Source organism: Oncorhynchus mykiss, chromosome 28 (assembly GCF_057628025.1).
Source record: "Oncorhynchus mykiss isolate SJ-2025 chromosome 28, ASM5762802v1, whole genome shotgun sequence".
In the NCBI taxonomy this organism is placed as follows: domain Eukaryota; kingdom Metazoa; phylum Chordata; class Actinopteri; order Salmoniformes; family Salmonidae; genus Oncorhynchus; species Oncorhynchus mykiss.
This window is the reverse complement of record NC_143049.1, coordinates 20,347,690-20,375,658: the sequence shown is the minus strand read 5'-3', so window position 1 is coordinate 20,375,658 and position 27,969 is coordinate 20,347,690. Positions and strand designations below refer to the sequence as shown.

The following is a 27,969-nucleotide window of genomic DNA, read 5'->3' as shown; positions in this document are numbered from 1 at the left end:
ACATTGGAGACGAAACATTGTTGACAACATGTAAACTATCTAAGCCAAACCCATCTGTTTTGCCTGCATATTTGTGCACGCGTCGGTTTTGTTAGTAAACAATCAACCCATCTACAGTAAATACTAGTGTATATCGTTGGTTATACCCCTCATAAAAAGATGTGGGGGCGAGGTTGCGCCAACTGATAGTCTGGTCGTCGTCACAAAACACCAAAGAAGAAGAGCAGTCGTTAACCGGATGTTACGTCAAATCCACAAACAACCCAAGGCTGCTGAAATTTCTCTGGAGCAAAGCAGCATTTTCTGGAATAACCCTAAGTGGTAAACGATTATAAATCAGCACTGGGAATTTATCCGTCTATAAAAGAAAACTGGGACGCTGAAGAGCAAGGTAATTTGACTTCGTCTTTTGTTTTACAAGTGACACATTACTTTGAGTTTGATTGCTGGGCATCACCATCACAAAAACATTAACGTTAGTTAGCAGTAGCTTGTTGGCCTGTTAGTTAGCATTACCTATCTAGTCATAATGGTCATTTTGACAGCAACGCGAGTTACAGCAACATTTAGATGGCTGCTAGAACACTCCGTATGGTCTTTCGCGTTGGTGTTATTAGTGTTGAGTTGCTAGCTAATGTTTCATGCTAGGAGGCACAGTCAGGACGGCGAACAAAACTGGGGGTGTATTCATTACGTCTTGCAACGGAAACAGTTTAAGAACCAAACGGAAACAGAGCAAGCGTAACGAAACGGAATTTGTCCAATAGAAATGCGTCTTCGTTGCAAAACGTTTTCTGTTGTAAAACGTTTTGCAACAGACGAAACTTTTTACAACTATTGGCGTAATGAATACACCCCTGGTTATGCTGTCGAGCTAACGTTATCATAATGAGCAGCACATACGCATTAGCTAGATATGGTGGAAATAGAAAAATATGAGACTGTACCAAGTTCTATAACGTTACATTTATTTTGAAGTGTAAAAAATAGCTACATAACTAAACAGTAGCTAGCTAGCTAGCTGACACATACCTGGCTAGCAGGCGTAGCACATCGCGTAATTTCCCACTACTAGTAAATCTTAGTACAGACCTGGAATTTCATTATACGTACTATTGTAGCTTTCCCCTGTGGTTGACTCGGAGGGGGGGTTGTCAATCAAGCCTGTTTATTGTGAAGTTGTACCAGGGGTTAAACTCAACGCTGCGCCAGAATGTGACCTCTTTGGATGATAAAGCGTTGACCTTATGGCACCGTAACCCCCCAGCTGTCACTCAGACATACAAATTAGTTACTAGACAACTGCCAGGCCAGTCTCGGGTGGATAAAGTAATTGGAGTCTAAGATTAGCCCATTTTCAAGGTGCTTTGGTACTTCCATTGTTATCTTGGATATTTTGTTCCCTGAATCCCGGGGAAATGATTGGCCATTTGCACCGTAGTTTGTAAAAGATTAGCCACGTTTTTCTCAACTCCATGATGTACATCACATCCAGTAACGGTGCGTGGGTAACATCACTGAGCAAGCCAAGCCAGTAAAAAAGCCATATTACAACCTATGTTGGGATAATTGCATTGTTTGCTTTATAACCCATTAGTTCATACACCACCATGATATACAATAAGGCAGTGACCACAAAAAGACAAGTCACACAGTGGTGGAATAAATTCAACAACGCATACGTTTGTTTCATCACAAAACCAGAGAGCAACATCTGTCCGGTGAAGTCCAAAAAGCAAATATTGCATACAAACAGTTATGTCACCTGCAGCATGGTCAAGCAAGTTAATGTTTTCAACAGTTTACTAAACAACTACTGATTTAGAACCATGGAATTACTATAAGTCAGCACAAAGACAACAGGAGCACTGCCTCTGCTATTCCAGCACCATTTCAATTTAATAATTTAAACATCATCAAATCAACAAGACTATATAGGCTTTGTTTTCGGTTTATTAAGCTAACTTGGATACCAAAAACAATTGAGTCTAATCAATGATGCTAAATAGTGTGTGTGTGCGTGCAATTAAAACAAGAAATGTTGACTCGCCCTACTTGTAGACTAGTTGAATGCCAATGCCATCCTTCTCACTCATGTTGGCAAAACGGTCTATGACTCTGTCATACAGTACACTTGTTATTTTTGTTGTCAAAAACTAGCTAGCTGAAATGCTTCCTTTTCTGACTTCCTTTCATGGGCTAGCTAGTTAGTTGAGACTCCTAGGCTACGTATTGAACTTCAATCGTCTCAGGCCAGTGGCACAGCATACTCATTTATGGATGGATTAGAATCCATAGATACATGGGCTACACATACGGAGACAGAGGGGTGCTGTTTCCCTAGCTTAGATGATTTCTCCAGTGAGATTCAGCCTCTTGCAAATTGACAGAAAATTTTGGAAACACAGAGAGATTAAAGATAATTCTGTTATAAATTTTAATGTATTTATTGGTGAAATATTTGGGGAAACCTGGCTTTCATTGGCATCCATGAATACACACCACTGATCACATCAATGGAGTTGAGTGGAGACAACTAGATCGAGTCGCTGTCAGTCATAACTTGTCAAAATAAACATTTTACACCCTTTCCGTGTACCTCTGTTTTTCCACCCGAGCTGCGTGCTTTTCTTTGATTTCTGAAATTATTGCTTTTTACTAAAACATTTGTCAAATGCAACCACTGACAGCAACTCAATCTAGTCGGAGGTATGCTCCGCCACAGTTGTCGCAACCCAACTCCACCGAGATGCAAATATAGTGGATTTGAGAAACTCAACTAGTTTAAGATGTGCAGTCCTGCATCTTATACTTTACTGTTTTCTCTTTACACAGGTTGCAAAAAGTTCTACAAAACCATGGTGGAATATTATCACATTTTAGGTGTCCAAAGAAATGCATCTCAGGAAGACATTAAAAAAGCGTAAGTATCCTTGTCAAGTGCTGTATACAGTGCCTTCAGAAATGTTCACACCCCTTGACTTTTTCCACAGTTTGTTGTATTACAGCCTGAATTTAAAATGGATTTAATTGAGATTTTGTATCACTGGTATACACACATTATCCCATAATGTTTAAGTGGTATTATGTTTTTATACATTTGTACAAATTAAATAAATGAAGAGCTAAAATGTCTTGAGTCAATAAGTATTCAACCGCTTTGTTATGTTCAGAACTAAAAATGTGCTTAAGTCACAATACGTTGCACGAACTCACTCTGTGTGCAAAACAATGATCTGTAAGGTCCTTCAGTCGAGCAGTGAATTCCAAACACAGATTCAACCTCAAAGACCAGGAAGGTTTTCCAATGTCTCGCAAACGGCACCTATTAGTAAAAAAAAAAGAAGCAGACATTGAATATCCCTTTGAGCATGGTGTAGTTATTAATTAGACTTTGGATGGTGTTTCAATACACCCAGTCACTACAAAGATACAGATGTCCGACTCCTTTCTACCTCAGTTGCTGGAGAGGAAGGAATCCGCTCAGGGATTTCACCATGATGCCAATGGTGACATTAAAACTAATGGTTGTGATAGGAGAACTGAGGATGGATCAACAACATTGAAGTTATTTCACAATACTAACCTAAATGACAGACTGAAAAGAAGGACGCCTGAACAGAATAAAAATATTCCAAAACATGCGTCCTGTTTGCAATAAGGCACGAAAGTAATACTGCAAAAAATGTGGCAAAGAAATTAACTTTATGTCCTGAATACAAAGCATTATGTTTGGGGAAATTGGAAATCTATGGCAAGACTTGAAAATGGATGTCTAGCAATGATCACCAACAACTTCAGAGCTTGAAGAATTAAAAAAAATAATAATAATCTGCAAATATTGTACAATCCAGGTGTGCAAAGCTCTTAGTTATTGTGTGTAGATGGGTGAGAATTCATTTTTTTAATTCAGGCTGTTACACAGCGACATGTGGAATACGCCAATGGGTATATATATATACTTGCTGAAGGCACTGTATGTATTCCAATAGGTCAGGAAGGGTCAACTTTGATCTGAACTCATCATGAGGGGCTGCAGTGGTTTGCGGGTCTGTGTACCCACACATGCAGTCAGGAGGGGCCCCTAAGGGATATTTTGCCACGACTGTGTATGTTAATATGATATCTGAGTGCGAGCAACAAAATCAATGGAGACCCACCGGTCCATAATTTGATCATGATTACTACAAGTTTAGATTTAGATTAATGTATCAATAATTTTAGCTGACATGGGCTAATTGAGTTGCCTGGCTACACAAACTCCTTGTTCCGGAGTTCGCAATGAGTCTGGATCTGAGTGCCTCGCCAACAATTTCTAGAACTCAAACACATTCTAACCATTCTGGTTGGTCCCAGAAACCAGTGGGTTGGGCCAGAGCCAGAACACACTTGGGAGAAGCGGCATTTTGAAAATACATCATTGGCGTTGAGACTGATTGGATAGAGATGATCGAATTGCTGATGACTTTTTTTGTATCACACCCCTCATTTTGACCTCACCACAAACGACTTCAACAATGGCAGTCTGACTGAAGTACAGTTTGTAGTGAACATGAAGCAGTGGAAGAATTCAGTTTGTCGTCAGGTAACTAATGACTGACATAAGAGAAACTGTTGCTGCACAACCACGTTTGGAAATTGCATTCTATTATTCTAACTGCTATTCTATTTTTATTTTTCATAAATGTTTTGGATTATTGATCCGCGGGCATACAAAAGGGGGCTGCCAGTTGCCCATCCCTGCAATAGATTGGCACTAGATGTAGATGGCTTTTTCTGATATTTTAAATGTGTGATCTATACTGGGATAATGACATTATGTATGAAACAGGCCCCTTGAGTTGCTGTCTAATGTATTTCTAAACTTTCAGGTACAGAAAATTGGCACTAAAATGGCATCCAGATAAAAACCCAGAAAATAAGGAAGAGGCAGAGAAAAAGTTCAAGGAACTTTCTGAGGCCTATGAAGTTCTATCAGATGGTAAGTCATACATTTTGAAAGTTGTTTGAAGTCGAGAGAACAGTATTTATGATACACTGAGGAAAAATATAAACGCAACATGTAAAGTGTTGGTCCCATGTTTCATGAACTGAAATAAAATATCCCAGAAATGTTCCATACGCACGAAAACGTATATTTCTCTCATTTTGTGCACACATTTGTTTACCTTCCTGTTAGTCAGCATTTTTAATTTTCCAAGATAATTCATCTACCTGACAGGTGTGGCATATCAAGAAGCTGATTAAACAGCATGATCATTACAGAGGTGTACCTTGTGCCGGGGACAATAAAAGGCCACTCTAAAATGTGCAGTTTTGTCATATAAAACAAGGCCACCAATGTCTCAAGTTTTGAGGGAGCGTGAAATTGACATTCTGATTGCAGGAATGTCCGCCAGAGCTGTTGCCAGAAAATGTCATGTTAATTTCTCTACCATAATCCGTCTCCAATGTCATTTTAGAGCATTTGGCAGTACATCTAACCAGCCTTTCAACCGAAGACCACATGTTACCAAGCCAAGTTTGGGCATGCGGTTTGGTAATGTCGTAAACAGAGTGCCACATGGTGGCGGTGGGGGTATGGGCAGGCATAAGCTACGGACAATGAACACTTGCATTTTGTCGATGGCAATTTGAATGCACAGAGATGCCGTGACGAGATCCTGAGGCCCATTGTCGTGCCATTCTGCTGTCATCACCTCATGTTTCAGCATGATAATGCAGGGCCCCATGTCGCAAGGATCTGTACACAATTCCTGGAAGCTGAAAATGTCCCAGTTCTTCCATGGCCTGCATACTATGCGAAGGAGATGTGTTGCGATGCATGAAGCAAATGGTGGTCACACCAGCTAGACTGGTTTTATGATCCACGCTCAAACTTAAATAAATATTTTTAAAGGTACGCTATATATACAAAAGTCTGTGGACACCCCTTCAAATTAGTGGATTTTGCTATTTCCGCCACACACGTTACTGACAGGTGTTGAGGGCACTGCCATGCAATCTCCATAGACAAACATTGGCAGTAGAATGGCCTTACTGAAGAACTCAGTGACTTTCAATGTGGTGCCATCATATGATGCCACCTTTCCAACACGTCAGTTTGTCAAATTTCTGCACTGCTAGAGCTGCCCCGGTATACTGTAAGTACTCTTATTGTGAAGTGGAAACGTCTAGGAGCAACAAAGGCTCAGCCGTGAAGAGGTAGACCACACAAGCTCACATAACAGGACTGCCGAGTGCTGAAGCGCGTAGCGTCTAAAAATTGTCTGTCCTCTGTTGCAACACTCACTACCCAGTTCCAAACTGCTTCTGGAAGCAACTTCAGCACAAGAACTGCTCGTTGGGTGCTTCATGAAATGGGTTTCCATGGCTGAGCAGCCACACACAAACCTAAGATCACCATGCACAATGCCAAACGTTGGCTGGAGTGGTGTAAAGCTCGCCTCCGTTGGACTCTGGAGCAGTGGAAATGCGTTCTCTGTAGTGATGAATCACGCTTCTCCATCTGGCAGTCTGACGGACAAATCTGGGTTTGGCGAATGCCAGGAGAACGCTACCTGCCCCAATGCATAATGCCAACTGTAAAGTTTTGTAGAGGAGGAATAATGGTCGGGGGCTGTTTCATGGTTTGGGCTAGGCCCCTTAGTTCCAGTGAAGGGAAATCTTAACGCAACAGCATACAATGACATTCTAGACGATTCTGTGCTTCCAACTTTGTGGCAACCGTTTGGGGATGGCCCTTTTTCAGAGAGGTCCATACAAAAATCGTTTGTCAAGATTGGTGTGGAAGAACTTTACTGGCCTGCACAGGGCTCTGACCTCAACCCCATCAAAAACCTTTGGGATGAATTGGAAGGGGCAGACTGCGAGCCAGGCCTAATCACCCAACATCAGTGCCCGGCCTCACTAATGCTCTTGTGGCTGAATAGAAGCAAGTCCCCGCAGCAACGTTCCAACATACCACGGAAAGCCTTCCCAGAAGAGTGGAGGTTGTTAGAGCAGCAAAAGGGGGACCAACTCCATATTAATACCCATGATTTTGGAATGAGATGTTGGTCGAGCAGGTGTCCAGACTTTTGGTAATGTAGTGTATCTGTGACCAACAGATGCATATCTGTATTCCCATTAATGTCAAATCCATAGATTAGGGCCTAATGAACTTATTTCAATTGACTGATTTCCTTTTGAACCGTATCTCTGTAAAATCTTTGACATGTTGCATTTTTTAACTTTTGTTCAGTATTTATGAATAATGCACTGATATTGGCATCCGTGACATGTAAGGTCCATCTAACCGAAATATATATATTTTTCTTGTCAAGGAAACTGTTTGTTCACATATCATAGCAGCGCCCACAACAGTTATGATATTGTTGAACTATGTGTTAATGCAATGTGAGTAGTTGAGGTTGAAAAAGATTGCATTTGATTCCTTTTGAAATTCCCCCTAATAATCCAATAAGAGATGTACGCTGATCTGCAGGTACTGACCCAGAATGATTTCCACCTGAACGCTTGGCAAGCATAGTGTTTTTCACTTGTTATCATGCTGTTTGAGTAATTTCACTTTGTTTTGATGAGGTTACTTTTGTTTTATTTTCTGTTGTAGCCAACAAGAGGAACATGTATGATCGCTATGGTAAAGAAGGTCTAACAACAAACAACGGCGGAGGTGGTGAGTCCTTTCTTTATTAGGCTCTTGGCGGATATCTCAAATGTATGCATTTATTTTGTGGAAGTGTTCATTTTGTAAATCTGTAATAAGCAATCATAACACTTATTATTATTTCCACTAACCATATTTAACCTTTGTTTTTATTTAGGTGGACATTACCACAATGGTGATCACTTCAACGAAGGGTTCACGTTCCGCAATCCAGAAGACGTCTTCAGGGAGTTCTTTGGGGGTCGAGATCCTTTTGCTGATTTCTTTGGTGAGCATTTCTGAGTATTGTTTTTTTGAGTATTGGTAAGACATTGTGAAAATATATGTATTGTTGTCAGAGCGAGCTGCAGACGGAAGTGAGGGACAATCAGTAGGAAATAGGCGAGCAAAGAGAATGAAGGACAGAGATGAAAGAGGGAGCCAGTCGTCCTTTATGAGGACCATGTTGGGTTGGTTACTATAGACTTAGAAGGCTTATTCTAGCAACTGATAATATTAATAATTTAGTTCAGAGCATCTACTATATTGGAGTTTTACGGTTAGTAAATTGCATTACATTCACTTTCAATTATTAGATCTATTTATATAATAATACAAATCATTTGGTGGCTACTTATTTATGTCCTGCTTACAGTGCCTTCAGAAATGATTCACACCCTTTGACTGTTTCCACCACATTTTGTTGTGTTACAGCCTAAATTTAAAATTGATTAAATTGGGATTTTGTGTCACTGGCCTACACACAATACCCCATAATGTCAAAGTGGAATTATTTTTTACAAATGAATGAAAAATGAAAAACTGAAATGTCTGGAGTCAATATGTATTCAACCCCTTTGTTATGGCAAGTCTAAATAAGTTCATCAGTATACATGTGCTTAACAAGTTGCATGGACTCAAACTGTGCAAAACTAATGTTTAACATGATGTTTGAACGACTATCTTCAAAATTCAAAAGGCACTCGCACATCTGACCTATCTTTTTTGCAGGTGCATGGTAACAGTTGAATAAAATAAGAAACCTGCTCACTGCTCTTGATAGGGGCATAATTCATGTTCACATTTACAACACAATATACAGTATATCACAGAAGTGAGTACAACCCTCACATTTTTGTAAATATTTAAGTATATATTTTCATGTGACAACACAGAAGAAATGACACTTTGCTACACTGTAAAGTAGTAAGTGTACAGCTTGTATAACCGTGTAAATTTGCTGTCCCCTCAAAATAACTCAACACACAGCCATTAATGTCTAAATCGCTGGCAACAAAAGTGAGTACACCCCTAAGTGAAAATGTCCAAATTGGGCCCAATTAGCCATTTTCCCTCCCCGGTGTCATGTGACTCGTTAGTGTTACAAGGTCTCAGGTGTGAATGGGGAGCAGGTGTGTTAAAATTGGTGTCATCGCTCTCACACTCCCTCATACTGACTGGTCACTGGAAGTTCAACATGGCACCTTATGGCAAAGAACTCTCTGAGGATCTGAAAAAAAGAATTGTTGCTCTACATAAAGATGGCCTGGGCTATAAGAAGATTGCCAAGACCCTGAAACTGAGCTGCAGCACAGTGGCCAAGACCATACAGCGGTTTAACTGGACAGGTTCCACTCAGAACAGGCCTCGCCATGGTCGACCAAAGAAGTTGAGTGCACGTGCTCAGCGTCATATCCAGAGGTCTTTGAGAAATGGATGTATGAGTGCTGCCAGCATTGCTGCAGAGGTTGAAGGGGTGGGGGGTCAGCCTGTCAGTGCTCAGACCATATGCCGTACACTGCATCAAATTGGTCTGCATGGCTGTCGTCCCAGAAGGAAGCCTCTTCTAAAGATGATGCACAAGAAAGCCCGCAAACAGTTTGCTGAAGACAGACTAAGGACGTGTATTACTGGAACCATGTCCTGTGGTCTGATGAGACCAAGATAAACTTATTTGTTTCAGATGGTGTCAAGCGTGTGTGGCGGCAACCAGGTGAGGAGTACAAAGACAAGTGTGTCTTGCCTACAGTCAAGCATGGTGGTGGGAGTGTCATGGTCTGGGGCTGCCTGAGTGCTGCCGGCACTGGGGAGCTACAGTTCATTGAGGGAACCATGAATGCCAACATGTACTGTGACATACTGAAGCAGTGCATGATCCCTTCCCTTCGGAGACTGGGCCGCAGGGCAGTATTCCAGCATGATAACGACCCCAAACACACCTCCAAGACGACCACTGCCTTGCTAAAGAAGCTGAGGGTAAAGGTGATGGACTGGCCAAGCATGTCTCCAGACCTAAACCCTATTGAGCATCTGTGGGGCATCCTCAAACAGAAGGTGGAGGAGTGCAAGGTCTCTAACATCCACCAGCTCCGTGATGTCGTTATGGAGGAGTGGAAAAGGACTCCAGTGGCAACCCGTGAAGCTCTGGGGAACTCCATGCCCAAGAGGGTTAAGGCAGTGCTGGAAAATGATGGTGGCCACATAAAATATTGACACTTTGGGCCCAATTTGGACATTTTCACTTAGGGGTGTACTCACTTTTGTTGCCAGCGGTTTAGATATTAATGGCTGTGTGTTGAGTTATTTTGAGGGGACAGCAAATTTACACGGTTATACAAGCTGTACACTTACTACTTTACATTGTAGCAAAGTGTCATTTCTTCTGTGTTGTCACATGAAAAGATATACTCAAATATTTACAAAAATGTGAGGGGTGTACTCACTTTTGTGATATACTGTACATAGGCATTTCATCATTAAGACCTTCAGGAAATAATGTCTGGAGGGTGAAAATCCTTCATTCTTCTGCTTAGAGTATTATTTATACCACCTCTGTCTGATATCTTAGCTTTCTCTGTCACAAAATCTAAAGGTAGAAATGTAATGTTTTGGGTCATTAAAATGTACTGCGACTGGATATCCCTGTCGTTTCTCCTAATTTAACTTTTATGTTCACAAAGTCTCTGTGAGAGCGAGAAGTTTAACCTACGTTGCACAGCCCACGTGGACATTTAATAATGTAGTTAACATGGGTTGGTTGGCACGTAATAATGTCATTTATTTGGCACCGTTTTCCTGTATGTGGGTGGCAGAAATATTCACACTTCATCATATTGTTGCACTATGCACAACCTCTGCATTTATAGCTACCATTCGGAAGAGGGCACAAAAGAGACTGGCAGATTTTTTGTTGTTGTTGTTGTGGCTGGCAGTTAGCATGAACCAATTTATCGTGTAAATTGCGACCTCCTATATACAGTAAGTGGTGGGTTCTTAAATTCAGCTGGCAAAGCTGGGTCTGATGATAAAACATGCCAGTGACTACCTTCCAATGCCTCGCAAAGAAGGGCACCTATTTGTAGATGGGTAAACAAATAAAAGCAGACATTGAATATCCCTTTTGAGTGAAGTCATTAATTACACTTTGGATGGTGTATCAATACACCCAGTCACTGCATAGATACAAGCGTCCTTCTTAACTCCGTTGCTGGAGAGAAGTCCAATAGTGGCTTTAAAACAGAGTTTAATGTCTGATAGAACTGAGGATGGATCAGCAGCATTGTAGTTACTTCACAATACTAACCTAAATGACAGAGTGAAAGTAAGGAAGCCTGTACAGAATAAATATATTCATCAACAGGCATCCTGTTTGCAATAAGTCACTAAAGTAAACCTGTAAAAAAATGTGTCAAAGAAATTAACTTATGTTTGGGGTAAATACAACACGTCACTAAATACCATTTTTCATATTTTCAAGCATGGTGGTGGTTACATCATATTATGGGTGTGCTTGTCATCGGCAAGGACTAGGGAGTTTTTTTGGGATAAAAAGAAACCGAATAGAGCTAAGCACGTGTAAATTCCTAGAGGAAAACCTGGTTCAGTCTGCTTACCAACCGACACCTATAGCTGACAGCTTGCAGTCTATTTCTCATTGTTTATAGCTTGAGTTGTCATCTGGAAACTGAAGTCTTCTCTTCTCTTCTTGGTTTTTATTTTCTTCTCATGCAGGAGGGGATCCGTTTGGGGATGAGTTTTTTGGTGGAGGGCGGAGGCACCACAGGGGGGTGAGCAGGAGTCGGACGGGGGGTCCCTTCTTCGGGGGATTCGGAGGCTTCCCACCCTTTGGTGCAGGTTTTACAGCATTTGAACCAGGTCAGGAAACACTGGTCCCTCTTTAAAACATGTATTCCAAAGAAACAAACCTTTAAATTATGTTATTACATGTAACTAATTACCAGGTCCTGTCTGTACTGTCAAACTGTGTAGGGGGGAGTCGGGTATGTTTAGTCATTTTTTTTACATTCGGTATCACTACATCAAGAGAAATATTGTATTATTTCTAACAAAGATATCTACATATATTTCAGGATGTTTTTTTTTTACATTTTATTTAACTAGGCAAGTCAGTTAAGACAAACCCAACCGAGGAAGGCATTTATATATATATTTTCTCCCCAATTTCACCCACTAATCACACGAATGTCTTCAAAATACTGTCCATATTATGTATAAAACTGACAATTTTTTATGGAGTATATCGATTAGCCGTTGGCTCAACTTGGCCCTGGCCAAATGGAACAATTTACCCCAAAGTAACTATTCTGACTATATTAGCCCACACAGCTACAAGGATGCACTTTCATGCTGATGTGTAAAACGGTCTTAAAATGATCTACTTTGGTTTAGATAAAAACATCATGAAACCTATAACACACTACATTTATTTGACTTTTGAGAATCTTCTTATTGGACCTAACTTGCTTACCACTTTTTTTCATGTGGTTTCTTCCTTCACACTCTCCATGATGACCTTTTCCTAAATATTTTGTGACATGATACATTTTTCTGTATGATTTCCTAGAAATAAAGGGGCTTCACTAATTATTTGGCACAACTTACCCCTCTCTCCCCTACAGCTATCAATCCATAGCATTTAGATATGTTTGTTATGGATCCATGAGTGAATGCCATTTCTCTGTTCTCTGACAGGCTTTACCTCTTTTGGACACATGGGTCAGATGGGTCACATGGGTCAGATGGGTCACATGGGTCAGATGGGCCACATGGGCCACATGGGTCATCTGGGAGGAGGCGGCGGCCACGGCGGCTTCACTGCCTTCTCCACCTCCTTTGGCGGTGGGGGTGGAGGTGGGGGTGGAGGTGGTGGGATGGGCAACTTCCGCTCTGTGTCAACCTCCACCAAATTCATCAACGGCAGGAAAATCACAACAAAAAGGTACTTTAGATTAGTAGTAGCTCTCTAACCACACAGTGAAGTTGATATTTTTTGTCTTTAATTGTGATGGTTTCAAGGGGGAATAGAACAGTAGATGGCTAGTTGCAATTAGGCTAGATAGCATCTGATGATAGTGTGTCCTTTACCATTGCTTCTTTTAGAAGTGCATTGATTTAGAAAAGGAACACTAAAATGTATCTTAAATTCCCCCATACTTTAGAATTGTGGAGAATGGACAGGAACGAGTAGAGGTGGAAGAAGACGGACAGTTAAGATCACTAACCATCAATGGTAAGGAACAACTACTGCGACTGGATAACAAGTAATCTCCTGGAACATTACCAGCACAAACTTGAGCTTAAAAAAACAATGTTATACCATTGTTTGGATGTATGTACTTTTGGTTTTTCCCTTGTTAGCATTTGTAGGTCAAGGTGTCCATTAGGAAAATAAAATGTTCTATGCATTTTGTTAATGTATTTATGAATTGGAGCTGTCAACAATTTGGCTTAGGATGGTGTGTTTTTACTTGCGTTTGGGTAAGTTAGGACCAGACAACTTTTGTTTGTACTGTCTTTCTGTATGCACTTCGCTCTATTGCAGTCTCCATGGGCTTATTGCCTTTGATAGTGTTTTGGACAAGGAACGCATTGTGCATTTAGATAAAGCATGACTTGGCTTTTTCGTCTGGACATTAATATGAGTGTTGAACTGGAAAACTTAACCCTTGCTTTAAAACCCTGTTTACGACCTAATTGCTTGTCTAACCTTTGTTAGTAAAACCTTTTTTGTAAAATGCGTGTAGAAAGTGTTAATATGCTATTTTATTTGTTCTAATACGAGTGTATTTTGTGTTTTTTTTTGTTCATTTCAGCATGTATGCCAATAAATGTTCCTCAATCTTAATGTTATTATTGCATAACCATGCACAAATTAATGATTCATTATATAAATTATATATGAATATACAACAAATTTTGTGTACTTTGTAAAACAATTTAAAATCAATAAATATGAATTTCATCCTTTTTGGGGATGGGACGAACAGTCTTGGGTGGCGTGGTGTGCGGTTTCTTTTAACAGAACAAGCAATTCATCGTCATGAGTTGCTAAATGCTACTTTAATTACAGAGGATAGGTCACTCTGTGTGAGTGCATGCTACTGTACTAACTGCATGGACGTGCTTTCTATCTTCTAGATATCTTTATGTGTGTTCTCTCTTTTAGTCTTTTGCTTGAAATGGCTTAGTCATTTACTTATCTTTGTGGTGTGAAGGCATAATCAGTGGGGGATATTATTGCCGTGTGCATAATATCAATGGGTCAGCTGAGTCCATAATAAAGTGGCATGAGAGCTACTAGGACCATAATCAATTTATTGTAGTTTGGGTAAAGGCAACTTGACAAAGTTCCATGCATTTATTGTTTCGCCTCATTCACATGTATCTCTGAGATTATCAACTCTCCATTTTTACATTTCAGGCCAGGGCCAGCCCTAGGTTTTTGGGGGCCCAAACGAGATTTGGTTTAGGTGCCCCCCCACACACCTTGCGGCTAAAAACAGCGGAGAGAATTATTAGTTATTTCTATGTACATTTACTGCAATTCTACACATTTTGCTACGGGGTACAGAGACAATGTTGCAGTTTTAAAGATCATTTTCAAAAAAAAAATGTAAGCAAATTTCCTGAAATTCTACACATTTTGCCATGACTTATGCCATATTCATATGATATATATTGAGTAAGAGTGACTAACAAAATCAATTAGGGCTGCATGGAGGTCAGGGCCTCTGGGCACATGTCCTGGGTGTGCCTGGTCAGTAATTCGGCCATGATTACTACAAGGTGTAGATAGCTGGTTAGAAACATTTTTTTGTATTTTTTAAGCTGACATCTTAATTGAGTGACTGACATTACAATACAAGAGAAAAACTGCTGATACATTACCACATTTTGAAATTACACCTTGTATTTTAACTCTTAACAGTAAGTTCCTAAAAACAAACTCTTATGCCCAGTGCCGGCACTGGGGATTATTATTTACAGGGAAATATTTAGCGTTGTTGAGGATTAAAAAAAAGATGCAATATAGAACAACAGACTGATCTCTTTCTCTTACACACACGATACAGCATGTATCTCTCTCCTGTGTTTCCATGCCCCAAAATAATGCAGCTTATTTTGCAAGATTTTGCAGCATTTTACAACGTCTCTGCCATGTCCCTTTTTATGCATTTTTCAATTAACTGTCCAGTTCAACATTATCCATCGATGGTTGCACCTGTTTAGGTTAATTTATTTCCATGTCTGTCCTAATCCATGCATGGAAATCTATTGAAGGGTTTCCTATTGAAGACTGTATGTACTGTAGGAGGTAACTGGTACTTACAACACCCCCCATTCCTCTCTCCAGGGACAAAGCCTAATGCCGCAGTCCAACAGGAGGAGTGCAGACAAACTGTTACTGCACACTCCTCTAGTGCACACGCCTCCCGGTCCCCTGTTTCCCGTCCTCCTCATCATGTAAAGACTTCCTCCCACAGTCCCAATCCAGACAGAGAGGAGGGAAGGAGCCCTGCTTCAGGTTAGAACCCATTTTAATACATGACCCCCAAACATTACCATAATAGTACAGTGGGCTATTGTTTTACTTACAAGAGTCATTGATTGGAGAACATGTGTAGGCATTCAATTCTCAAAGTGTAATAATGTGTTATCAATAGTTTTCATACTGTAGTTCTGGGCCTGTGTTCACAAAGCCTTTTGCCTTTTAAATCATGATGAATATGACATGGAGAGACCTGATCCTAGATCAGCACATCTACTCTGAGACGCTTTGTGAATACGGGTCCTGGACTCATTGGATTGACACTCCAAAATGTATTTCTCTCCAGGACACAGTGAAAACAAGAGGAAGAAACCCATGCCCGAGCCCACAGAGGATGCCAAAAAGAGAAAAACATAATGGATTCAGTATACACATCAGATCCTTGTCCTTCTAGTCAGCTACGTAAACAACATGTCATTAATACACCCTTAACAAGTAATATTGTTGAAAGGACACTTAAATATGGGGTGCTAAAAGCTCTTTATCAAGCATGTACACATACTATAAATGTATAATCCTGACTACTTTTCTAGTATATATCCTATCTTATGACCATTCGAAAATACCAAGAGCAAACATCCCCATGTGGTTATATTTGACCAAATGATTCAGGAAACCATGCAAATTACAATTGAAATTATTTTAAATCGTGACACTTGTGTTTCCTTACATACTGTAATGTGCATTAGTAAAGGAACACTATGTCAATTAGTTTAACTGCAATATTGGATGGGTGATGTGCAGGGGTGAAAATATGATAAGTTTTAAGGGTGGTGGTAGTTGCGGGGGGGGGGGGGGGGGGGGGGGTGGTTATGTGTATTAATAATAGTCCAAATCAAGGAGGATGCACCAAGTCTTCTTTTGTTAACAATGGTGATACCATACCCCGACATTCCTTCTTAATCCAACCCATGTTTTTGTGTACAGTGCATTTAGTAGGAAACAGCCCATGATAATATATGTTGCTGTTACTTCCTGGCTGCCAGTGCCCTCAGCAGAGGGTTCCATTTGCTCTGACAGGGGAGGGGCTTGTCCCTGTAGCCCTGGAACAGCTGAGGACCGTCGTGCTCTTCTGCCTCTGAACTGATCTCCATCTTCTGAACGATCAGCTTCAGAAGGTTGTGCTGCTTCTCAATAATATTAGACATTTCCTTTAACCTGGAGAATGAATAGATGATCTATTTGAATAGTCTCAAAAGGAGTGTAGAATGGAAGCACTTAATAAGACATTTGCAGAATGCACTAAATACTCATACATCTTTTAATACTGATAAACTAAATGCAGATAAACATTTGAATGTTAATACTTGTAGTGTATTGCTCTGCTGTTGTATTTAAATAAGGTCAAACAAACAACTGGTGTGAACTAAGTACTTACCTGTACTTCTGTTTTCTGATTTCCTGTTCCATAGGTGTAGGTGGATGGGAGGTGAGGTTGAGAGTGGTTCTCTCATGCGCCATACCCAGCATTGCAAATAACATTTCTCTCTGTTAAAGGAGATTCAAACTATTCATGACTATGTTGTTTACCAAGCGCCTCCCATACCAAATACTAACAGTGTCCTATGATGGGCTTGGGCAACCTCCACGTCTCTCCAATAATATTTCCATGTGGAATACTAGTTGATTAAACAATCCTTTAAACTAAGTGATTCAAAAATGTTATAGATCATCAATTTCTAAACTAAAGAAAGTCATTTGAGAAGATCTCAAAATATTTGTTATGTTCTTTAGTTTGAAAGCCCTTCAATTTTATACAAACATTCAAATGACAGTTAGCAACATATTCTTGAAAAAAATGATCAGAAGGGACATACCTTTCCGTCACAAGCTCTGTTAGGGTACTCAGTGAGTGAGATCTGATCAACCCTCTTCATTAACCAGTATGGCATTTTCTCTTCCAGACTAGTGTGAAGCTCAATCTGTTGAATAATGATTTATAATATACAGTCCCGTGAAAAAGTATTTGCCCCCTTTCTGATTTTCTCTATTTTTGTGTCAGGACTTGAAATGAGCAGTTCATGCTTGAAAACCCACAAATGTCACTGAGTTAAAGCAGTTCTGCATTCAAGAGTGGGTCAAAATTCCTCCACAGCGATGTGAGAGACTGATAAACAACTGCAGGAAGCATTTGGTTGTAGTCATTGCAGCTAAAGGTGGCACAACCAGGTATCGAGTGTAAGGGGGCAATTACTTTTTCACACAGTGGAATTTGGTGTTGCATAACTTTGTTAATTAAATAAATAAAATAAGTGTACTTTTTTGTTGTTGCTATTTGTAAACTCAGCTTCCCTTTGTCTAATATTAGGTTTTGGTTGAAGATCGGATAATATTCAGTATAAAAAAATAGAGAAAATAGAGAAAATCAGAAAGGTGGCAAATCTTTTTTCACGCACTGTATGTCTTATTTTAAGATCCTGCCAGTCAATCACTAGTAGAGATTTTGAAAAAGCTTTATGAGTTTGAAAAAGCACAACAAAGAAGACAAAACACACCTGCATTCCAATTTGCTTCAGCTCAGCATTCGCCTGTACCTCTGCTATGTCACCAACAGCCAAACCAATCTGTCACACAATATGTAGTTGTAATGAAGCATCAGTAGTTTATAAAGGGAGTATAGGTAAATGGCTTCATGTAGCATTTTAGGACTTACCATTAGGTTAATGAGGAGAATGGGCACAGCAAAGGTGAACATAACAAAAATGCAGTAGGTCAAATATGGGAACGGCAGAATCCCTCCCAGAAATGGCTTCAGGACATTTTCTTGGTAGTTGAGTTCTCCAGCCATCATGACAAATGTTTGCATGATTACTAGCGGTATGCTAGCTCTATTTTCAAAAAGTTTCTGGGAACAACAATGTAGGAACAAGTAATTGTAGGAATGCATTATACAAATACAAGTTATCTGCCATTTTAAACAGATTTTCACAGACATTGTTTTTCACAGACACAATACAATGTTCAATCATCACATTTGTATATCTGTATGGTCCTGTAAACATACATGATCTAGCATCAGGGCATAGAACGCCAAGGCAAATGCCAGCAGCAGGAAGAAGAAGAGTACAATGATGCTTATAAGAGTTTTTGCAATCTCTAAAAACATCACCACGTAGATCCCAACACGTTCAAACCTGTGGACCAAGAGTAAATGTATTTGTTAAAATTGCTTTTGTTGATCAATACATTTATTTCATCAATTTATATAAATGTTACTTCAAAGATGGGTCTCAGTAAACCTACACTATTTTATGGCAAAAATAACTTTCTGTGTCCATACCGTTGGAAATAGAGCAGAAAGTTTATCCAGGATAGAAGAACTGCCACTACCCCAGCCTCCCAATGCCATGTGTCCTTCAGGTCCATCAGTAAAGGGATCACAAACAACAGAGAACTGATGGCAGCACCCCAGTCCAATGCATTGGTCACATCATAGAAGTACTTTGAACCCTTGAATAGAAACAAATTGCATCAACTTATTTTTCAATATTGTAGCAAATTCCAGGGGGTAGCACTGACTGGGACTCGAACCCCGCTCCAGAAACTGTCAACCCAACACCTTAGCCATTAAGCAAAGAGATCCAAACCCCTTGACAAGGTCGCCAGGTGTTGGGTTAACGTTACAATATATTTGACATGTTGATTCACACTACCAGATAAATCACATATCATGGCTTAGGGCTACAGTATTTAGAACAGCTTTAGATGTCTAGGATTACCTGCTGAACTATCTGCACAAGCTCTTTGCCAACTGCGTACAGACTCATGGCAAGAATCAGGAACATGCATGTGGTGATTATGTAGCATTGCTGTCAAGATGAAGAAGTTATTATTGAACAGGTGTGTGAGACACATACACTTAAAAATATGTCTAATGTCTTGTGGATGTAATCAGATCTTAAACTGCACCTCGTCAAGGGATGTGGTCACCATGCTGACTGATGGTGATGGTGACGGTGACGTGGTATTGGTGACATTGGTGTTGAGGACAGGCTTCAGTGTATGAATGATGTGTGTCAGAGGCCCCAGACCAAGTGAGTAGATGGCCAGATTTAGCAGGTGCACTTTCATACCATAGGCATTCCTAAACAGATAAAATAAACTATATGGTGAGTATTCGCAGGTGACTATGCATGAACATATATTTTGTACAGTGGGGAGAACAAGTATTTGATACACTGCCGATTTTGCAGTTTTTTCTACTTACAAAGCATGTATAGGTCTGTAATTGTTATCATAGGTACACTTCAACTGTGAGAGACGGAATCTAAAACAAAAATCCAGAAAATCACATTGTATGATTTTTAAGTAATTTATTTGCATTTTATTGCATGACATAAGTATTTGATCACCTACCAACCAGTAAGAATTCCGACTCTCACAGACCTGTTAGTTTTTCTTTAAGAAGCCCTCCTGTTCTCCACTCATTACCTGTATTAACTGCACCTGTTTGAACTCGTTACCTGTATAAAAGACTCCTGTCCACACTCAATCAAACAGACTCCAACCTCTCCACAATGGCCAAGACCAGAGAGCTGTGTAAGGACATCAGGGATAAAATTGTAAACCTGCACAAGGCTAGGATGGGCTATAGGACAATATGCAAGCAGCTTGGTGAGAAGGCAACAACTGTTGGTGCAATTATTAGAAAATGGAAGAAGTACAAGATGACGGTCAATCACCCTCGGTCTGGGGCTCCATGCAAGATCTCACCTCGTGGGGCATCAATGATCATAAGGAAGGTGAGGGATCAGCCCAGAACTACACGGCAGGACGTGGTCAATGACCTGAAGAGAGCTGGGACCACAGTCTCAAAGAACCATTAGTAACACACCATGCCGTCATGGATTAAAATCCTGCAGCGCACGCAAGGTCCCCCTGCTCAAGCCAGCGCATGTCCAGGCCCGTCTGAAGTTTGCCAATGACCATCTGGATGATCCAGAGGAGGAATGGGAGAAGGTCATGTGGTCTGATTAGACAAAAATAGAGCTTTTTGGTCTAAACTCCACTTGCCGTGTTTGGAGGAAGAAGAAGGATGAGTACAACCCCAAGAACACCATCCCAACCATGAAGCATGGAGGTGGAAACATCATTATTTGGGGATGCTTTTCTGCAAAGGGGACAGGACGACTGCACCGTACTGAGGGGAGGATGGATGGGGCCATGTATCGCGAGATCTTGGCCAACAACCTCCTTCCCTCAGTAAGAGCATTGAAGATGGGTCGTAGCTGGGTCTTCCAGCATGACAACAACTCGAAACACACAGCCAGCGAAACTAAGGAGTGGCTCCATAAGAAGCATCTCAAGGTCCTGGAGTGGCCTAGCCAGTCTCCAGACCTGAACCCAATAGAAAATCTTTGGAGGGAGCTGAAAGTCCGTATTGCCCAGCGGCAGCCCCGAAACCTGAAGGATCTGGAGAAGGTCTGTATGGAGGAGTGGGCCAAAATCCCTGCTGCAGTGTGTGCAAACCTGGTCAAGACCTACAGGAAACGTATGATCTCTGTAATTGCAAACAAAGGTTTCTGTACCAAATATTAAGTTCTGCTTTTCTGATGTATCAAATACTTATGTCATGCAATAAAAATCAAATTAATTACTTAAAAATCATACAATGTGATTTTCTGGATTTTTGTTTTAGATTCCATCTCTCACAGCTGAAGTGTACCTATGATAAAATTACAGACCTCTACATGCTTTGTAAGTAGGAAAACCTGCAAAATCGGCAGTGTATCAAATACTTGGTTCTCCCCACTGTATATGACCTACTATATTCAGTAGCATGGCATACACAACTTTTCATTTGATGGTGCCAATATTTACAGTGTTGGAGACAGTAGTATGATGCTAACGTTCGTACACTATATACAGGTATATGCAGTCTAGAATTGTCACTCACCATTTCATTTCCAGATACTTCTTGCAGACAGGATGGGTCAAAAGCTCTATGCGGTTAAATTTCACCATGTACTAGTAAAAACAATACACACACTTTGACAACACATCAGATAATTATGTTTTCCTTTCATTTATCCAGCAATGTTGTGTTGTGGGAATGACAAATACACCAATGACCTGTTCCTGATACTGTACCGTTTTGTTTTAAAATGTTAGTTGGGGTAACTTCATTGCCCTTAACTCTGGAGCAAAATACCACGTTTGAAAACTGTGAAGTTCAGTCTACAGTATTACAGTGGGTACTCACGTTCAGAGCAGTGAGAGGCTGGAAGTCAAAGCTTTTGTCTGCTTTTGCAAGCTTAATGACATGCATGGGAGCTTGTAGCCATCTGAAATTGTACTCGATCTGTTGTATAAAAAAAAAATGTATTATATTACAACACATACCCTAACTGGAACTTTTTTTTTGAATTTGATTAAGCAATAATGATTCTGAGTTTTAAATAAGTCATATCAGGTATAGAATAGAGAGAACAGACTTACAGAGTAGTTGGTACTATTTATGTCATCATCTGACTCCTTTACACAATTGTCCAAAAGATGCTGTGGAGAAACACTGCATCGTTGCAACATTGACTGGGAAATGGGAGAGATTTGTATCCATTTCCTTTATGATAGTTTCCTTCATGCATAGTTTGTTGGATACAACTAACCTTGAATGACTCTGGCAGGAACTCTATCATGTCCATGACAACGCATCGCTTAGTTGACTTCACTTCGAACAATAGCATAGCCTCAGCACATCTGAAACAAGCAAGTTATATTGTACATGTCAACATGACATTGTCATGCAATTCAACTCAATACCAATCGTCAAACTCATCACTGTACTGTCAAAGCATCATAACAGCACATACTGTAAGTAGTTACGAGAATAAGTATCCACTGTATTTTACAACATTGGACCAACCTCTCATTGTGGATGACAGCGATGGCTGCATCTTTCCTGCCGTTGAGAACAGCTTCGTGGAGGAAGGAGGCATCACTCTTGTTGAGCGTTAGCTGGGCCCCTCTGTCCAGGAGCAGTGTCACTGCAGCCACATGGCCCTCTCTGGCAGCCAGATGTAACGCTGTGTTCTGCACCAACAGTAAAACATAGCACTTTGAAATCAGAACAGAGGATTGTATGTACCTGCAACTATAACATTTAGATGAACTTTTTTAGAAAGAAGAATGATATCTGTATAAGTGGAATACTTCCTCTGTATTTCAACATAGACATCTTACAACCCTTAAGCAAAATAAAAAGGAAAAAGACAAGGATGAGCACACCTCAGGGTAAGGGAAAGTAGAAAATGAGAGAAACCAAACCCTGTCTTCATCTGTTTTGTCCAGCAGTTTGATATTTGATGCCAGGAGTATGATAATGGTCTGGCTGTATCCCTCTGCTGCAGCGTGATGTAGACATGTCCAACCTTTATAATCACTGTAATGGCATACAGTAAACATTCATTAGTACTGCAGCTGATTCAAAATGGGAAAAGTAGTAAAAAGATAAAGACCCTGGTTTTCACTCAACAGACCGTAGTGTAATTGAGGTTGGGGACCTCTACAGGTGCTGATGAGGGTAATAATGGTGTGTGTGTGTGTAGCAGGTCTGAAGTACTGTACCTGTGGAACAGCGCTCCTTTCCGCAGCAGCAGGTCCACCACTATAACATGGCCGCCACGGGACGCCAGGTGGAGGGGAGTCATTCCCCTCTCATCTCCCTCATTCAGCAGTCTGGTGTTGGTCATGCTCTCCAGGAGTCTGTGGCAGGTGTTTATCCTCCCATACCTGGAATAGAAACGATTGCTCATGAAGATGTTATCAAAGACAAATATTCTATAATATATGTACATCCATTCTCGGACTTATACATTCATGATATGTACCCATTGATTCTTGAAGAATATAACTTATGAGCTCAACTGTCGTACCCCATCAGAATGCAAAATATAAGCGTGTTTTACTCCAATGTTTGTAAACAAAGAAAATGTAAACAAACACTATATAGCCCCAAAACATGGTTAGAACTATAATGTTGATATCATAGATGGTCAAGCCTTGCATCCATTCCTCTGTCTATGAATTTGAGAGCGATTACATTTCTCCAGCCCAATCCCTCAGCTTTTTACCAAACCAGGGAAGGGGTGGCTGCTTTGTTATCGTTTCTACTGCTGATTGCTGCTTTAAAGGTAAGTCAACTGGTCAGTCATGTATTAAAGGTTTAGAGGGTTGAATTTATTCAGAAGTAACTCACTCGGCTGCGAAATGCAGTGCAGATTTCTTCTGCTTTGACTTCTGGTCCAGTGAGACGTTCAGTCTGAGCATGTTCTTCACTGACTCTGGAATGCCCAGTCTGCAGGCATAGTGCATGGGAGTACAGCCCTCATTGTCCTTTGCATCCAGGAGCTCTCTCACACTGCTGCACTGTGTAGGAACAGATGATATGAGAACTTTGTCACCTCAGGAGTTTAACAAACCAAGTGTAAACTGTCCTCTAGATCGAACAATGATTTGCAAATAGTGATGGTTTGATTCTACATGTTACTAGAAAATGCATGGTCTCAATATTTTACCTTCAATACAATGCCTAACAGTGTTGCGTTTGTTTCAACTTCTCTACAATAGGTGGCAGTAATGCACTACATCTTCCTACAAGATCCCCACAAGAATAGAAAAATATGAGCTCATCTTTGCAATATTGAGAACTTATGACTATGCCTTAAAAATGAACATGGACCTTGTGGTCATTTTGGAGGCTTCATCATTGTTATTAAAAGTTCTGTCAGGTCGATGAATGGTAGAATATTACCTTTAAGAATTCTGGAGGAAGGTTTGTCAGACCTTTAGGCTGCAAGATGGCAAGGTGAAGGAAATTGCAGCCATGTTTGTCTTTTAATTTCAAATTAGCCCCTAAAATAGGAGATCATGAACATGGTTATAACAAATCATACAATAGTGTAAACTAAATGTGGGAGACATACCGTACGCCTTTCTTTGAGATACTTACCATGTGTAAGAAGAAGGTTCACTGTTTTCCATGCGCTACAACTTGTTGCCAAAAGCAGTGGGGTATGACCCTTACAGTCAATGGCATTAATGTCTCCACCCTGTCAAATAAGAAATATGAATAGGATAAGATTATGAAACACCAGAAATATTCATTTTGTTCTCTTTCAGGTGGTTCTTTTCATGTTCTGTTTACCTTTGAAATGAGGTATTCAGCCAATTCAACATGGTCAAATATTGTTGTCCTGTTGGTGAAAAACATGATAAAAAATTAAGAAAGCAGGATATCATTTTTACCCCAAAACATTGTCCAATGAAAATACATACGGTGTACACTACAGTATTTTACTTATGCAGTGGAGTTTGGCAAGTGCCATCTGTGAGGTTGATGACATCACAGACTCTATCATGTGCTGATAGCATGAGTTTGACGGCCTCGGTTGCTCCCTGGGTGCAGGCAAAGTGGAGGGCTGTGGATTTGTCACACTGTAAAGCGAAGCACAAAGACATGACAGAGAATTTGTTCTTAATTGACTCGCCTAGTTCAATAAAGGTTCAGTAAAAAATAAATAGATTACAATCAATCAGACCAATTTGAAATGATGTCAGGATATGACAGATTACAGATTAGATTTAGTGGTCATCTTCCAATGTCTCGTGGGAGTAACATGAACTGATAATGTACTAATTATGGGTGGATGATTATGGATGCATAATAACCTATTGTTACTTACCGTACCACATTGTATGAATCTCAGTTCTAAGAACCTTTCAAATGAATGCCTGTGATATTTACATTGTTTTCTATTGGAAGAAAATGATCATTAAGGTTTCTAATTGGTCTTTTTTATTACTCAGAAGCCTTCTAAATATATGTGCTTTTGTCTATGGTTCTGAGGAAGAACCAAAGTTATTTTTGTGTTAGATTTTGAAATCCAGACACATGAGTATACGGTATATGATATTTGTAGGTGCAGTTTGAGTGATTATTTACATGTCAAAAGCTTCTTAACTTCATCATCACCAGTTGAAATACCTGTTGTTGGTCCATTTTAGCTCCCTGTTCTATGCAGAGTTTGATCACCTCCAGGTTGCCTCCACGGACGGCCAGATGAAGAGGAGTACTGAATGATTTGTCCACATAGTTGATGTGCGATTCAATTGAGTAACCTACTTCTTCACCTTCAGCAGAGAAAATGAGTGAGTAAGAATTATCTGATGAATATTGTTTGATTACCAAAATATAAAACAATATGTACAGTAGGAGGGACATTGGGGCTCGGAGACATATGTTTCTTATTTACCTTTCTGAAGAACCATCTGCATTGATTTCTTGGCCCCTGCAAAGGCTGCTGCGTGAATGGGATAATGCCCCAGCTTGTTCTGTTGACATAGTCTGGCTCCATATTTAAACTGAGAACAGCAGGTGAAATTAGTGCAGTTAGTAGCAGTTACATTACAAAAAACAAATGTAGGACACCAATAATGAACAATTAATCACACACGTCTCCTTGTTCAAACATGCAAGAACAAACCATTCGAAAATTATACAGTGGCCATATATTCAATATTCACACACAAGTAGATGGAGAGCTTCATGGTTATCAACACAGCAGGCCAACATTACAGGTGTGTTCCCCAGGTCTCCCTCCAGGTTGGCATCCGTGTTGCTGTGAGACAGCAATAGCTGTGGAAAAACACAATTACATATAATATAGTATCATATACATTAGACTTTTCTTCTTACATGTTAGTCATTTAACAGACACTCTTATCCAGAGCGACTTACAGGAGCAATTAGGGTTAAGTGCCTTGCTCAAGGGTACAATGACAGATTTTTCACCTAGTCAGCCCTGGGTTCGAACCAGCGACCTTTCTGTTACTGGCACAACTCTCTAAAAACTAGGCTAACTGCCACCCCAAATGTCATGTAATATATGTTATTAGACTGAATAAATAATAGCATCCTACATAGAGGTGAGCTAGCTAGAAGTTTAGAAGTATAATAGAGGTGTATTAAAGAATAGAGGTGTGCTATAATTGCGGTGTACTAGAGTAGAGGTGAATGGGGGGTCAGGTAGGGGACGGACCTCGATGAGAGTGTTGTGTCCGAGGCTGACAGCCATGTGTAGGGGAGACATGAGGCGGCGGTTGAGGATGTTCGGGTTGGCTCCCAGGTCCAGAAGGCAAGCACAGCTCTCTCTCTGGGTCCTCTGCACAGCCCAGTGTAATGACGTGTTGCCCTCCTCATCACTGGCACTCAGTTCTTCACCAAGGTCACAGATAAGAGATTTTTTTTTCAATACATCAATAATATACAATTGATAAAACTAAAAAAGTCCAGATTTGCGGGATAATGTGGGGACAATAAGGAAGATATTCCCTTTGACCCGTGGTACCACTGCATATATAAAAAATATAAAAAATTGTTTCAAGTTTTATTAATATAATAATTATATTAACATAAATACGTAAGTAAATATGTAAGTCTTACCATCTGGACCAGTCAACTGCACAATAAGCTGTATGGTGCTAATGTGCCCGTGTGAGGTGGCATAGTGCAGAGGGCTGGCATTGGCATGGTCACGGACACCCAGGTGGGCTGAGTGCTTTTCCAACTCTGCCGTGTCACCTTGTAGAGCCCACTGTGGCAACATCAGCACAGAACAGTACTCTATTACGATATGGTCTACACTACCACATCTACAAACTGAATTCTTAGTCAGATTATTCATTATTCATAACTTTGAATCTGCTCTAAACCCAGAATAAAATATATGTTTAATCAAAAATGTACAGTACAATAAATATTTCTATATTTAAAAAAAAAAGATATGGTATAAAATGTACATTGTTTTTTACTTACCTCAAATATTTTGTCAGAAATCTGTGTAGCATCATCTCCGTACATCACAGACTGATAGGTCTTGTCCTGCATCAGGCCTGTCTTTAAGGGGCTTGTCAAGCTTTTCTATTCATGTCCACATTTCCACAAGGACTTCAACATTACATGTGGTTTGGCTTGTGACAGAATGCATAGAATAATAGTATGTTCTGCAATGGGTAAGAGCAGAGAATTTCAATTTCAACATACATATTAATATCTACAGTAAATATCTGTCAATGCCTAAGCACGGAGTATACATAAAAAACATACAGTATTGCAAATAAACACATCCAGCAGGCTGCATAACCTGCTGTAAAATGTTATAGTAGGTTTGTTTTAATTTTATTATACCAATGAGACCAACCAATAAGATATAATACATTATGTTCTTACCTTTATGTTCTCTGGGTGTGAGATGAGCTTTCTAGTGTCTGCTGTTATTAGAGAGGGGGTTTATATAGAGACATTTGGCAAACAGATCAAATGACATTGCCTCTTGGTTGGTCAGACTTTGGACTGACACTGGAGAGGGTTATTATCCTAATGTAAATGCATCTGGTCCATTGTGAGTTAATTGGAAAAACAGTCCTTCCTGAAAAACAACATTAGTTGAAAATGAGGGGTAACCTTGTTATT

General features: G+C 40.1%; 2 protein-coding genes across 2 annotated transcripts; one reads left to right on the top strand and one right to left on the bottom strand.

Moving 5' to 3' along the window:
* Positions 1-212: 212 nt before the first annotated feature.
* Positions 213-17,754, top strand: LOC110508693 (dnaJ homolog subfamily B member 6). The gene is made up of 10 exons (XM_021589413.3): positions 213-391; positions 2,836-2,923; positions 4,872-4,981; positions 7,613-7,678; positions 7,827-7,937; positions 11,660-11,803; positions 12,641-12,887; positions 13,108-13,178; positions 15,303-15,473; positions 15,784-17,754. Exons 2-10 carry the CDS (start codon positions 2,859-2,861, stop codon positions 15,852-15,854), a joined length of 1,056 nt encoding a protein of 351 aa, XP_021445088.2. The 5' UTR covers positions 213-391; positions 2,836-2,858; the 3' UTR covers positions 15,855-17,754.
* LOC110508179 (transient receptor potential cation channel subfamily A member 1) lies at positions 16,421-27,854 on the bottom strand. The gene is made up of 28 exons (XM_036966312.2): positions 27,727-27,854; positions 27,313-27,500; positions 26,941-27,091; positions 26,537-26,712; positions 26,026-26,133; positions 25,751-25,859; positions 25,483-25,628; positions 24,796-24,932; positions 24,643-24,691; positions 24,448-24,547; positions 24,250-24,350; positions 23,695-23,864; positions 23,064-23,228; positions 22,764-22,878; positions 22,363-22,529; positions 22,106-22,196; positions 21,936-21,995; positions 21,700-21,798; positions 21,394-21,464; positions 19,407-19,581; positions 19,217-19,306; positions 18,778-18,947; positions 18,502-18,631; positions 18,151-18,342; positions 17,993-18,061; positions 17,315-17,419; positions 16,876-16,985; positions 16,421-16,655 (listed from the first exon to the last, which is right to left on the bottom strand). The coding sequence occupies exons 2-28, from the start codon at positions 27,382-27,384 to the stop codon at positions 16,466-16,468; spliced, it is 3,318 nt and encodes a 1,105-aa protein (XP_036822207.2). The 5' UTR covers positions 27,385-27,500; positions 27,727-27,854; the 3' UTR covers positions 16,421-16,465.
* Positions 27,855-27,969: the final 115 nt, after the last annotated feature.

Bases quoted from the DNA above. Each gene is read 5' to 3' on its own strand.
- LOC110508179 (XM_036966312.2), bottom strand. From the start codon at position 27,384: ATGCAGGACAAGACCTATCAGTCTGTGATGTACGGAGATGATGCTACA. The intron at 22,530-22,763 runs GTTTGGTTTCTC...CTGTTGGTGCAG, and splicing joins ACAAAACAGATGAAGACAGG to AACACAGCGTTACATCTGGC. The intron at 22,197-22,362 runs GTTGGTCCAATG...TGCTTGTTTCAG, and splicing joins GCTGTCATCCACAATGAGAG to ATGTGCTGAGGCTATGCTAT.
- LOC110508693 (XM_021589413.3), top strand. From the start codon at position 2,859: ATGGTGGAATATTATCACATTTTAGGTGTCCAAAGAAATGCATCTCAG. The intron at 4,982-7,612 runs GTAAGTCATACA...TTTCTGTTGTAG, and splicing joins CTATGAAGTTCTATCAGATG to CCAACAAGAGGAACATGTAT. The intron at 11,804-12,640 runs GTCAGGAAACAC...GTTCTCTGACAG, and splicing joins TTTTACAGCATTTGAACCAG to GCTTTACCTCTTTTGGACAC.